This window comes from Strongylocentrotus purpuratus, unplaced genomic scaffold, assembly GCF_000002235.5.
Source record: "Strongylocentrotus purpuratus isolate Spur 01 unplaced genomic scaffold, Spur_5.0 spur5_scaffold_8, whole genome shotgun sequence".
Taxonomy (NCBI): Eukaryota; Metazoa; Echinodermata; class Echinoidea; order Camarodonta; family Strongylocentrotidae; genus Strongylocentrotus; species Strongylocentrotus purpuratus.
The window spans coordinates 23403913-23416516 of NW_022145614.1; the positions used below are offsets into that span (position 1 = coordinate 23403913).

The 12604-nt window shown below is 37.9% G+C and overlaps 1 protein-coding gene across 2 annotated transcripts in view; it reads left to right on the top strand.

Moving 5' to 3' along the window:
• The first annotated feature begins 2464 nt into the window (after window positions 1–2464).
• LOC115918365 (borealin-like) overlaps window positions 2465–12604 on the top strand; it is a 29994-nt gene continuing 19854 nt past the window's right edge. The window contains exons 1-8 of one of the 2 annotated variants that reach the window (XM_030975294.1): window positions 2465–2590; window positions 4261–4415; window positions 5387–5515; window positions 6186–6403; window positions 8511–8566; window positions 9106–9159; window positions 9787–9867; window positions 10705–10840. In XM_030975294.1, coding sequence (XP_030831154.1) covers window positions 4280–4415; window positions 5387–5515; window positions 6186–6403; window positions 8511–8566; window positions 9106–9159; window positions 9787–9867; window positions 10705–10840 — 810 coding nt within the window. In that variant the 5' untranslated portion in view covers window positions 2465–2590; window positions 4261–4279. The remainder of the gene's footprint in view (window positions 2591–4260; window positions 4416–5386; window positions 5516–6185; window positions 6404–8510; window positions 8567–9105; window positions 9160–9786; window positions 9868–10704; window positions 10841–12604) is intronic. The other variant, XM_030975293.1, reaches the window with a different exon arrangement.

A 12604-nucleotide genomic window follows, 5' to 3' on the forward strand; every position in this document is an offset into this window, starting at 1 on the left:
GGGGTGATCCCATATACACGGCCAAGCCAGTCGATAATTGCGCCTGCCGCCTGCCAGGCCGCGCAAGTTGGGGTCCTTGCGGTTCAGTGGCCGCATGTTAAAAGTTGTACCAATTTAATAATAATAATAATTCTGACAATGGAAATAAAAAGAACTTAGAAGAATTAAGAATGATAATAGTAATAATAACAATAATAATATTGATAATAATAATTATAATAACGATTAAATGATAATACTACTACCAGTGGCGGATCCAGGGGGGGGGGGGCACAGGGGCACGTGCCCCCCCCCCCCCCCCCCCCCCCGGCCAAAAAAAAAAGAAAAGGAGAAGAAGCAGGGGGAAAGAAAAAGGAGAGGAAAAAGAAAAAAAGGGAAGAGAGAAAGAAGAAGAAAAGAGGGAGGAAAGAAAAGGGAGAGGAGCAGGAGGGGAAAGGGAAAGAGAGAGGAGAGAAAAGGCGGAAAAAGAAGAAAGGCGGAAAGACGGAGGAGAGAAAAGGGGGAAAAGGAGAATAATGAGAAGGGAAAAGAAAGAAAGGGGTATGAAAGGGATATTATAAGAAGGTGTTTTTTTTTTTTACCGGGTAAGGGGCGGGGGGGGGGGGCATGCAATTTTAAGTCGAACATGACTAATACCAAAGATTTTTATCTCCTTTATAACTTCTAACTTATAACCTATAACTTAGTCTTGAATTAATTTTCCGATATACCTATTCTAAGTGCTCTTTCAGCATGCAGAATTTTTTCCCCGCCATTAATCCTGCCATAGTTGCTGGTTTCATTGTCATATTATTTTCTGTCATCCCTGTGGCCGCGAAGTTTCTATCCGTTTCGCAAGCACTTTTTTTTCATCGCCTACATGTAATGCTTATTGCTTCCAGTTTGCAAAAGATCCCAGTGGCGGATCTGTGGGGGTGGGGGAGGGGTTAGGGGGTTTAACCCCCCCCCCCCCCCCATTGGGCTGCCAAGTGAAAATGTGATGTGAATAGAAAAACGCCATCATGACTGTGTCCAGACCCACATAGTATCCGTATCGTCATCGGGTCATACCCCCCTTAAACTGTTACTAGATTTAAAAAGACGTTATCGTGCACTGCTTTTTATGGTCTCCATTATGTTAGTAGATGCCAGGAAAACATCACTTACGGGGGTTCAAAATAGCAACAACAAAAATTAATCGCCTCGCCGCTACGCGGCTCGGACTTTGAGGCTCGTGAACGATGTTCCGCATCATCGTCATATTGGGTCGAACCCCCATCAAACTGTTACTTGATTTAAAAAGACGTTATCATGAAATGCTGTTTATGGCTTTATTGTGTTAGTAGATGCCAGGAAAATATCACTTACGGGGGTTCAAAATAGCCCCCCAAAAATCGCGGCTCGTGGACGATGCTCCGCATCGTCATTGGGTCGAACCCCCATCAAACTGTTACTTGATTTAAAAAGACGTTATCATATGCACTGCTTTTATGGTCTCCATTGTGTTACTATATAGATGCCAGGAAAACATCACTAATTACGGGGGTTCAAAATAGCACCCCAAAAAATGGCCTCGCCGCTACGCGGCTCGTACGTGAACAATGCTCTGCATCGTCTTTGGGTCGACCCCCCTTAATTAAACTGTTACTTGATTTAAAAAGACGTAATTATCATGCACTGCTTTTTACGGTCTCCATTGTGTCAGTAGATGCCAGGAAAACATCACTTACGGGACTACGTGGCTCGTGGACGACTCCGTGTCGTCATTGGGTCACCACCCCCCCCCCCCCCTTAGCAGAAAGCCAGATCCCATCATCCGCCCCTGGATCTCTACTCTTTGAGGGGGTAGGAAAAAGCAATTTTACGTCATATTACTCCAGGAAGTACATGAAAATGCACCTAATGTGGTTCTAAAATTCCAGACCCATCCCCGTTTGGTCGCTCCGCTCCCTCGCCGCTGACGCCTCGCTCCATCGTTTTTCATATATTTCACCCCATGCAATTTTGTGCTCCCCCGGTAAGAGATTCCTGGATCCGCCACTGACTACAATTAATAACACTAATGATAACAACTATGATAAAAGCGCATAACACATAGGAAGAATTATCACAAGTCTCTATAATTATGCACTTTACAGAACAGAATACAGGAATAGAAATGATGCACTGATGCACTGATCAACGTTAAGAATTGCACGTTTTTTCCCCCAGGGGGACCCCCCCCCCCCCCCCCTGGATCCGCCACTGGAAACAAGTTGGGGTGCAATTCATATGACTAAACTTTAGACCACAAATCTTGTATTGTGGGGCGGAGAAATTATAGACCATAGAGATCTATAGTGTTCTAATACAGATCTCTATGCTAAACACATTTCAACTTTGAAGAAAAAAAAAAAAAAATCTCCTCTCAAACCAAACTCGCTGTCTCATTTCGCTGGCCGTAGAGGGCTTAGGCCGCCCGAAAAATTTCGCGCATTTTCATTGGCTGTTGCGCTTTGCAAAAAGTAGAACTGTTTCGAAATTACGGCGCGACGTAAACACACGAACTCGACACCGAAAGAATCACAAAAGCACATCTCGGCAGAAAACTAATTGTGATATAAATTAGTAAGTGAGTAATTAGTAATACCTGATTTTCTTACGGTGTCTGTTTGAATGGTACAAGTGATACGGATAACGGGATTTAGAAATGTAAGGGGGTCTAATGCCAATGAATGGTGACTGTCTAATCCAGTCAGTGGAGTCCCACACATTAATTGTTGTGTAGGCACGAAGACCCTTGCGCATTGAGCGCTGTAGATCTACATACAGTGAACGTGAGTAGAGACAGAGTAGAGACTTGGAATTGGGTAGCGTTTCTCGAAACCGTCATAACTAGTTAGTTCACCGACATCCCATTGAAACATGTGTAGGCCTATTAAGTTTAACACGCGTTTCAATGGGATGTCGGTGAACTTGTAGTTAGGGTCTATGACGGTTTCGAGAAACGCTGCCAGTAGGGGCGCTGGTCCGAGAATGAGGATCGCCTTCATAAACGAGGATCGTCTTCGTAAACACGGACTGATGCGTCCTCAAAAATAAGGACCGTCTGCATCTTTGGAGACGTTTCATATTTTAGATCTGCACATTGGCGATCCAAAAAACGGATTCTGCAATGATTTTCTTGATGCATTTTAGAGGTCTACATTGACATTGTACAGAGACCTTCACATTATAGGCCCTAAGCAATAAATCCTTGGGAAGACGGACAACCCATAAAAGTAGACGGTGAACTAGGGTTATTTTCCCCCGGGGAATCCATTTTTGGCATCGCCAGCAGGCCGTTCTGTAACATGAAACCCCCAGAGCGCTGATGAAAAAAAACGTCCTCGAAAATGCAGACAACCCTTATTTTTGAGGACGCATTTTGTCCTCGTTTAAGAGGATATCCTTGTTTATGAGGACGATCCTCATTCTCGGACCAGCGCCCCTACTGGCTGCCTTGGGCGCTTGTTCAGAAACCTATCCAAAATTTGACCAGTAACTCCGGCGTGGAGATACCCAACTAAAAGTATGAAAATAATATTCATTAAATGTCCAAATAAAGATCATGAGTTAAAAGTCGTTATGTTTCTTGCCTGTTTCGTGTCGTGTCAATTTTCTTATCTTTTTTTGGAGTAGAATTTCCTAAAAACAAAGACTTTAAACAAATATACACTTTCTCCCAGGATTCACAGCAAACTGCTGCACAATACGATCACGTACCATATCGATGGTGGAGTGCGAGCGCACCTGTGTGTCAAGTTTAGGCCCGTTTCGAGTAAACGTTTAATCGTATACCTGTCCGGCCCGGTTAACGAAAGCCAGTACTGCAGTAGACCCTAGTCAAAATATGAATGTGATAACAATACTTGATGACTCATTGGGAACCCAAGAACATCCCCTAAAAAGAGTCTAAATGGATGTGAAATAGAAATCTTTAAAAACAGGCCTAGTTAAGTTATCGACTGTAACTTAACGTCAAATGAAACATGTGACATGTGTCCAAAACCAAATCATAGACAAACACTACGATTCTGAATCAATTTAGCTATTCCTCTATCCATTGAAATTTTATTATTAATGATTATGTGACTATTTGAATCATAGAGTCTACTACAAATGCCATTTCTTCGAAAATCGGATGGCAAGAAGATGATCTACCGGTATAGTGTGTGATCATTTATGGGCCTAAATGAACCTGACTAATGAAACTTCCTATTCCTAGGATCACCATATTTTGACTTTAAAAATTATTTACAGATTTTAATTGAGTCTCAAGATGCCAAGGAGAAGGAAAACAAGGTTGGCTACTCGAGCCAAGCCATTGCTTCCTGAAGCTACTGATGAACTGGACATGGAGAAAGAAACACGGGAGCAGAAACTAGAAACATATCTCAAAGACTTTGATATCCAAGGTAAAACAGTAATTATTTATTTTTTCAACATAATCTTCTTTTGATATTTGATATTTCTTTATTAATATTTGACTTTATAAGTTTATGCTTGTAACTAATTGCATAAAGATATATAATTTGTGTGGAGCTAGAATGCTCAAAAATGTATTTGAATGTGCAATATCTCTTTATGGAATTAACATGTAGAAGTTTCGTGGTCTAGTGGATACATCGTTGGACTGTGGACCACATGGTTCACGGTTCAAGTCCCACTGCGGGACAAATGTCCTTTGGCAAGATATTAATCCATATTTGCCACTCTCCATCCAGGTAATGATTGGGTATCGGTAGGAAGGAATTCCTTGAAGGCTGTGAGCAACAAAATTGGTAGCTTAGCATAGCCGGGGTAATATTAGAGTGACTTGAGCACCTTGCGTGTTGGACTATAAAAATAACCAATATTATTTATTGTTAGTATTCATTATTATTTAAAGCTCATATTTTGAAATTTTACAACATCATAACTCCTAAACATACAGAACAAGATATATTTTGGTCACTTTGATGATTAGTTCAGTAAGTTCATTTTGGTTCACTTCCATTATCCAAAGTTTAAATTGGTTGTGATAAAAATAAAAATAAATAAGGTTCAGTCAAGTTACTCAATTAAGTAGTGTTATAAGCCAAAGTTAAGTTTTGATGCCACCCCCCCCCCCCCCAAAAAAAAAAAAATAAATAAATAAATAAATAAAAAATTCAGGCTTCAGTTGTGCAATGGAAAACTTGCAAGAAAACTTTGCTTACTTGTTGTAGTTTTCAGCCTTAAAGAGGTGTATTGTACATGTATAATAACTTTTGTTCACTCCTCAAGATCTAAATTACCTGTTGCAGTCATGAGGCAGACACTATATGTTTGTGCACAGTTGATACCATGAACTTTATAATGTTGTAACATTATTATTTTCTTATGTTGCGATGCTTTGTTATTTCAGTTGAGCAACGGATACGTGAAATGAATACCTTATGTACCAGTCTCTGCCGAAGCATCAAGTCAAGTGCTAATCTCTTCTTGATGAAGATGCCGAAGGAAACTAAAAACATGAAAGCAATGGATTTCTTTGGTAAGCATTATTAGGTACCTTATGTTTTATATCCTTTGTCGGTTTGGGAGATTTTGTTGGTGGTTTTCTCATGTTTCTTTTCAAAATATAGAGAATAAAAGACTAATTTTTGTAACATGTGTGTACATTTATGTAAATTTAAAAAAAGTTTCCTTTTTACCTGTCAGATGTTTTACTATCAAATATTTCATGAAGTCCATACCAATCTATAATTTCCTGTATTTTGAGAGAGGAAAAGAAAAAAAAAGATTTCAGTCAGGCTTTGTTCATTCGATTACATTGCTCTCTACCAATAAAAATAATGCCATATATGTGTTATTAACATGTATGCAGTACATTATTTTTAAAGCATTGGCAGAGTCTTTAATTTATACATGAAATAGAGGAAAACTAAAAAGCGTCAAGAAATGTTAGGTCATCCCATATATTTAAAAAAATGTATATTTAAAAAGAATGGAAGTGCTTATTCCTTTCAATCATCTCAAGACAGCGTAACTCCGTTTATTTTTGTCCATGAATTCTTATTGTCTTGTAACATTAAAAATGAATGCCACTTAACATGTTTTTGTTTGTCATTTAATAGGAAATTCTTTAATACAGGAATTATCAACAAATTTGAAGTAAAACAGATTTTAAAAATGTTTGAGTGTTTATTCTTTTGGATCATCAGCTCAAGACAGTGTAACTCCATCGGTGAAGGTCATACAGCAAATCTCTAAGACAGTAGATGAGATGATCACCCTACCCAAGACAGTAACCGATGCCATATCAGAATCAGAATCAGAAGAGACCGCTGCCTCCTCCACTGCTTCGTCCACTGCTGAATCAGACACTGAGAACAGCGAGATGGATGCAATGCCAAAGAAGTCAACACGCTCGACAAGAAAGGTAAGAGAAAAGTATATTTAGGTTTAAAGAGAAGGTTGAGTTCTGGGAAGAGCTGAAAAATAAGTTGTGAGCGTTATCATTGTTATTATGCAAGTGCAGAAGAACATCCAATAATTTTTTTTCCCTGAACAGCATGGCTCTCCAAATGCCTTAACCCTACGTTAACTGGGGGGGGGGGGGGGTCAATTTGACCCCCCCCCCCTGTAGAAATTTCGCGACTTCTCCGAAACCGCGGCAGATATAAAATTTTCCTCTCATGACTTTTTACTTTCGAGTGTTACGCATCTTTTAAAACAATTTTTTTGAAAATCGGACCTACGGTTACAAGGTCACGTGACCTTTTGTCTTTGCATGTCAGCCCGAAAATCACTCATTTTCGTGATTTGTGTACAAAACATATGTAAAAGTCATTTTTCCTAAAAATAGATAAAACATTGGTTATTCAGTCTTGTTTAAAGTTTAGATGTTTGTTTTGGGGTCAAAATAGTTGAATTGTAGTTATAAATGAAATAAAACAACAAAAACAATAAAATACATAAGTTAGAAAAACAATGAAATACATAAGAAATTATAAAAACAAGAGATAACATAAGGAATAACCTTGCTCTTCCAATTTTTTGTGTTGTATTATTATTTCAAATGGTCTAATAAATATATGTGGTGAAAAAGAATACTTAAATATGAATAATCTATGATTTATGGGCCGAAATGTGAATTTTATGACCTTATTTGCATAAATTACCATAAATATGCAAATGAGTGAATTTTTCATAAATTTGAAATTACCATAGTATTCTATACACTTCACTTGACATGCATGCAAAATTTTTAAAAACCTCGTCTGAAATAGCCCAGTTAAAATAGGGTTAAAGGTAATACAAAGTTTTGGAAAATTTTGAAAATTGGGTGGATAGTAATTCTTTACAATTTTTATATATTTGGATGCCCCTGTGGATGTATTATAAGCACTAGAAAATTTAGCCCCTTAACTACTTCTGCTTTCAAGAAAAATTTAATATAAAAATTTACCGGTGCTCCCGGTAAATTTTGATAAATTTCAAATAGCGTCTACGGCCATACAATGGTAGCTACGACCATGAAAATCTCAGAATATGTAGTTGTGATATATAATTTCCGAACGGGAACAACTAATCAGTAGATTTTAGTCAAGAAACATTGTTTTATAGCTTAATTAATATCTTGACCTTGAGAGGGAGCTATACAACATAAAGAGTTTATTATTTACAATTTCATAACTTTAGACTCGATTTCAACTGCGACAACGATCACTGAATATTGTAGGACCGCATATGCGTCCAATATGCCCATTTGAACCAAATTCATGACCCCATACCAAAACTTTGTATTACCTTTAATATTCCAAATATGGCATGTAACAGCATAAAAATTGGGACGTATTTTTATGTCACATGTTTGTGTAGTCCCATATATATATTTCTGTGTACAGTGCTTGAAACTTTACCAAGACTGGGCCAAATTTTTATCATTTTGATGATTCCAGAACCTTGCAATAGACACCAATACTTATATGCTAGATGATCAACCTTTTCTGATCGATTCCACACCGTTTCTTTCACAATGCAATCGCATCCCCAGAACTCAACTATATCTTTAACCTTTAGTCATATAATGCCAGACCATGGCAGCCCCTAACCGAGTGAACCAACCCATGCTTGGCCATTGGAAGTAATGTCATTTGGGGGGTATTGAAAGGGCTTTGTTTTGATGAAGTTGTTCATTCAGTTGCGACCTTCCATTGTCTGTACACTTTTTGGGGTCTGGTGTAATCAAGATTGCTGTAATAATCTCTTGTTTCTTTATTTGTTTGACTGTTTTTTTGTTTTTTTCTAATTCTATCACTTATTTGTTTCTTTTTCCTTTTTTATAGTTTTTTTTTTATAAATATTTTTTAGAATTAAATTTACATTGAACCAGGGAACAAAATGATGCACAAGAATAGTCATACTCATAAGAACATCCCCCGTGAAATGATATAACGTTACTTTTCATTGGAAACTAGGTCTTTGATGGTTATGTAATGAAATAATATTTTCATAATTTATGTACATATTGACTTGTTAATCAGGCTCCTGGAACACGAAAGAAGGCCACAGCAAGTACAGCGAAGAGGACATCAGCAAGGTAGGGGGTTTGATTTTCTTTTGTTTTAAGAACCTTTGGACTGCTGTTGTAGAAGACTTCAAAAGTTGTACCTCTCCTGTTAGTTGATGTCAGAGGCATTGTGCTTTTGAGTAATTGTGATATATCTGAACTATAAATTTAGGTGTGCGCTCAAATTTGGTGCCATTAGAATAATGATTAAGTCTTAAACTGATTGAATTTTCAGTCATGTCAAAGGTCATACCAGTAGGCAACTTTGCGAGTTCGAAGAGGCTTTGAGGCTCTGTTTAAATTAAGTTTATATTTCTTCACATATATCTTTTAACATATACTGATTTTTATGATGTACTAAGATCTAAATAAAGCAATTAAATTAAATTAAATTAACAAAAGGGCACTAGCGCATGGATTTGGTTTCTAACCCAGGACCTACCAGTTAAAAGACCACTGCTCTTCCACTGATCCATCATGGATCATTACTTTTCCCTGTCGTTCATATTCATTTTCATCTCTTTCAAATTTGTTATCTTAATTTTTCCATTGTTTTGATTTTATTACAGGAAAAGGACCAGGGCTGCCTTGCAGGAGACACCCATTAACAGTAATAATACAGGGTAGGAATCCTAGCTCCTCACATCAGTTGAATTACTTATTACTATATAGTAAAGATGTCAATGAAATATTCAAATTTTATCCTTCTCTTTATTTAAGGAGGGGGGGGGGCTAACAATGTAGTTTTCTCTGAATTTGTGTGAGGCCGAGGTTAAAAAAACAATAACCAGTTAAGTTTGTTTGTTTTTGCTTTTTGTTAATGCTTGCAAATTTAGAATGCAAGAGGCTTTGATTTACAAATACCCCCTATATTAATTTGAATCTTGGAAAATGAATAAATTTTGAAGCATATTTATTATTTAAACATGCATGCTCTCCAACATAGGATGTGATTTTGAAGCAATATGCCAGTTACTAGAACGCTTGTTAATTGTAATTGATCTAGTGTTGGTTATAAATCACCCCTTAGCCTCTTGACCTCAACAAACAATGTCATCATTTCTTATTTCTTCTTATTGTAGTTGTAATCTTCAGAGGGCTGTGCAACCTATTCCAATGTTCTATATGTAGATTACCCAAATGTTTTCCCCTGAATCCGAGCCTGCATTGAGAACAGAGGGGAGGGTGCACTTTTGTTTGTACAACACACATTTATTTTTGTTCTTTTTTTCCTATATCTTTATCTGTAGATCTGTGTTGCAGACCCCAGCCAATGCTATGTCTTTTTCATCCATCAACACTCCTTTCATCACACCCAAGTTTGACCCCAGGTGAGTGATCTGACTGTAAGCCACAGAAACACATAAGAGCTAGATCAAGCATCTCCTAGCTAGAATGATGGAAGCAAGAGGAATATATTTTAAAATGCTAACCCTAAATGTGTATATGATCAAAGTTTTGTGTACACATCCTATTTGTCTCTTAGCAATATGGTCAAGTAATGAGATTGTACAATGTCCATTGATATCCTGTAAAAGTAGAATAATTTGCTGCACATTAATTTTCGTGGATTTCGCGCTAAGAAAGGCAAGCATGAATTTTAGAACTCACAAAAATATATGTATGACTTCTTATGCGTGTTTTAAACAGGCTGAATTAAGTACACACAAATTTAAGAACCAGCGAATATGTTTTGAGGTCGCTCAACGCGAAAAATTAATCGCACTATAGAGTTTACAGTACTATAGTAATAAATACAGCTAGCCACCGACCGCTGATCAATTGGTCAATTACCAATTTATCTTTTATTCTCTTTCATCCTTTCCATTGCTCTTTCTCACACCCTGTCTCTGTCACTCTTTCTCTCTTCTTTATACATCTCTGTCCCTTTCTTTGTATCCTCCATTTCCATCTCTCTACCCCCCCCCCCCTCTCCCTCTCTGTCTCTATACTTCTCATCTGTCCCTCTCCACATGCAAATGCATTTGTGTTTTTCTCATCCTCATTTCTCTGCCTTTCTCTATTTGTCTTCTTTTCTTTCTCTCTCTTGCTCTCTCTCTCTCTCTCTCTCTTTCTCTCTCTTTCTCTCTCTTTCTCTCTCTCCATCTATTTCTGCCTGTACTTACCTTTCTCCCACTCTCTCTTGTCTATTTTTGTTTGATTGGTAGCTCCAAGATGACCCCTGCTACAGTCCGTCGAGCCAAGAAGGGAGAGCTCTTAGTGTCCCTCTCTGGGAGCCCTGTCGAGGCCAGGAACTCTCCCAAGGATCCCACTCAGTCAATGGAGAAGCTCAAGGAAAATATCGTAAGTTGGCGGGTAGATTGGTGTGGTATGGTCATGTAGGAATGTCGTGTCCGAGTAGTTTAAAACGCTTGACGGAAGATGCGAAAGTTGAGGGTTCGAACCCAGACACAGCACTTATATCCTGTGGCAAGATATTAACTTGCCCTTGCTCTTCTCCACCAAGGTATTAAATGGGTACCCGGTAGGATGCGACCGTCATTGTTGGTCAAACAGTTTTTGAGCATGAAGTAACGCCTGGCTGGAGTGCTTCCCACGGAGTTGAGATTGTGCACACAGTGGGTGAGGGCAAGAATTAAATCCAATGGCCGGGGTAATATTATATTTGTAAAGATGATGATAACTTTGAAATGTATTTATGTATTCGAAACATATTTATTCATTTAGTGGTTTATGTATTCATTTAGTCATGTATTTGTTCATTTATTTCACATATGAAAGACAGAGTCGTCGCTTGCCCGCACAAAGGCCGCTATCGGCAAATTTGGTCAAATTTTTTGAAAATTATTTTTTGTTTGCATCATGTAGAGAATTAAAAATGCTACAATTTGATATGTCGCTTGTTTCCAGATTCGTCTTTGTTATCAAGATATTCTTCAAAAACAAAGGCCGCTATCTCCGTAATGCACAAAATTTCCCTGCACATTGGCCGCTATTCGCGCTACGGCTTTTGTGCAGTGACAAAGTTCGCGCGTTGAATGCACAAAAGCCGCAATTGTAATATTCTGTCGTCTGCAAGGAAATCCGGGAGCTCACGGAGCTAAATTTTCGTCCGCTAGATGTGTCATTCAAAGTAAGTTATTTGTCTAAATTCCGTATTTAAATCATTAACATAATTGAACAATGACTTAGTTTGAATTGAAATGCACAACAAGAAACATGAAAACGTTATTTTAGGCGCTCCCATCGCTGTTTTCAATCAGTCTAGATGGGTATTCCTTTTGTTTATATCTAATCTGGACAGCCCCACAGGTTGACTTTACTGTCGTGTTATAGACTCTAGTTGGGTTTCGATTACATAATGGCCTATTAACTGTATATCACATGAAGCCAAGTTTGTAAAAAATACATAATATAATACCCTTCACGTTTCGTTAATTTCGAACGGCATCTGTGCCCTGGTTTAGGCACTATGACTATAGATCTAGATCTATTCTAGGCCTAGTAGTAGTAGATCTAGTACTAGACTAGTCTACGACGGCTTCGCTAGGCTTAGGTTGGGCTGAGTGACTTGGGCCAGGGTATTCTTTGTTTTTGAGCTTCTATAAGCCTCTCAGTTTCTTGGCAAAAGGTCTTGATCTAGTATAGTAGCCGGTATTACTAGCTTGAAACTATGAACCTGTACTGTACGTAGTCTGTAGAATTATGACCCCATCTCACTGGTCGTAATATATTCCATTATGGCTATGCTACCTACCTGAACTGTTATGAAGATTTGTCCAGCCTCTGTACTGTTACTTTTTAATTGACTAAGAGACTGAAATAAACCTACTTGTACTTGTCAATTATAGTGATAAAAACATTATGCCTGATATTTGGCCAAGCCTAACACGATGTAATTTTAGATTGCTGTGTCCCTGTAAATTAACACAATAGCCATATTTGCACTGGCTGCTATAGATCTAGATCTAGATCTAACTAGAGCAAAGGTAGTATTATTATTATGTGTAGTGTTACTAAAACTAGCCTAAAACTTTAAAAAAAGCCTAGCCTATAGTGTTGAATAATCTCTGCTCATTATTTGAGGATTTTGGTTTCTTGTATTTG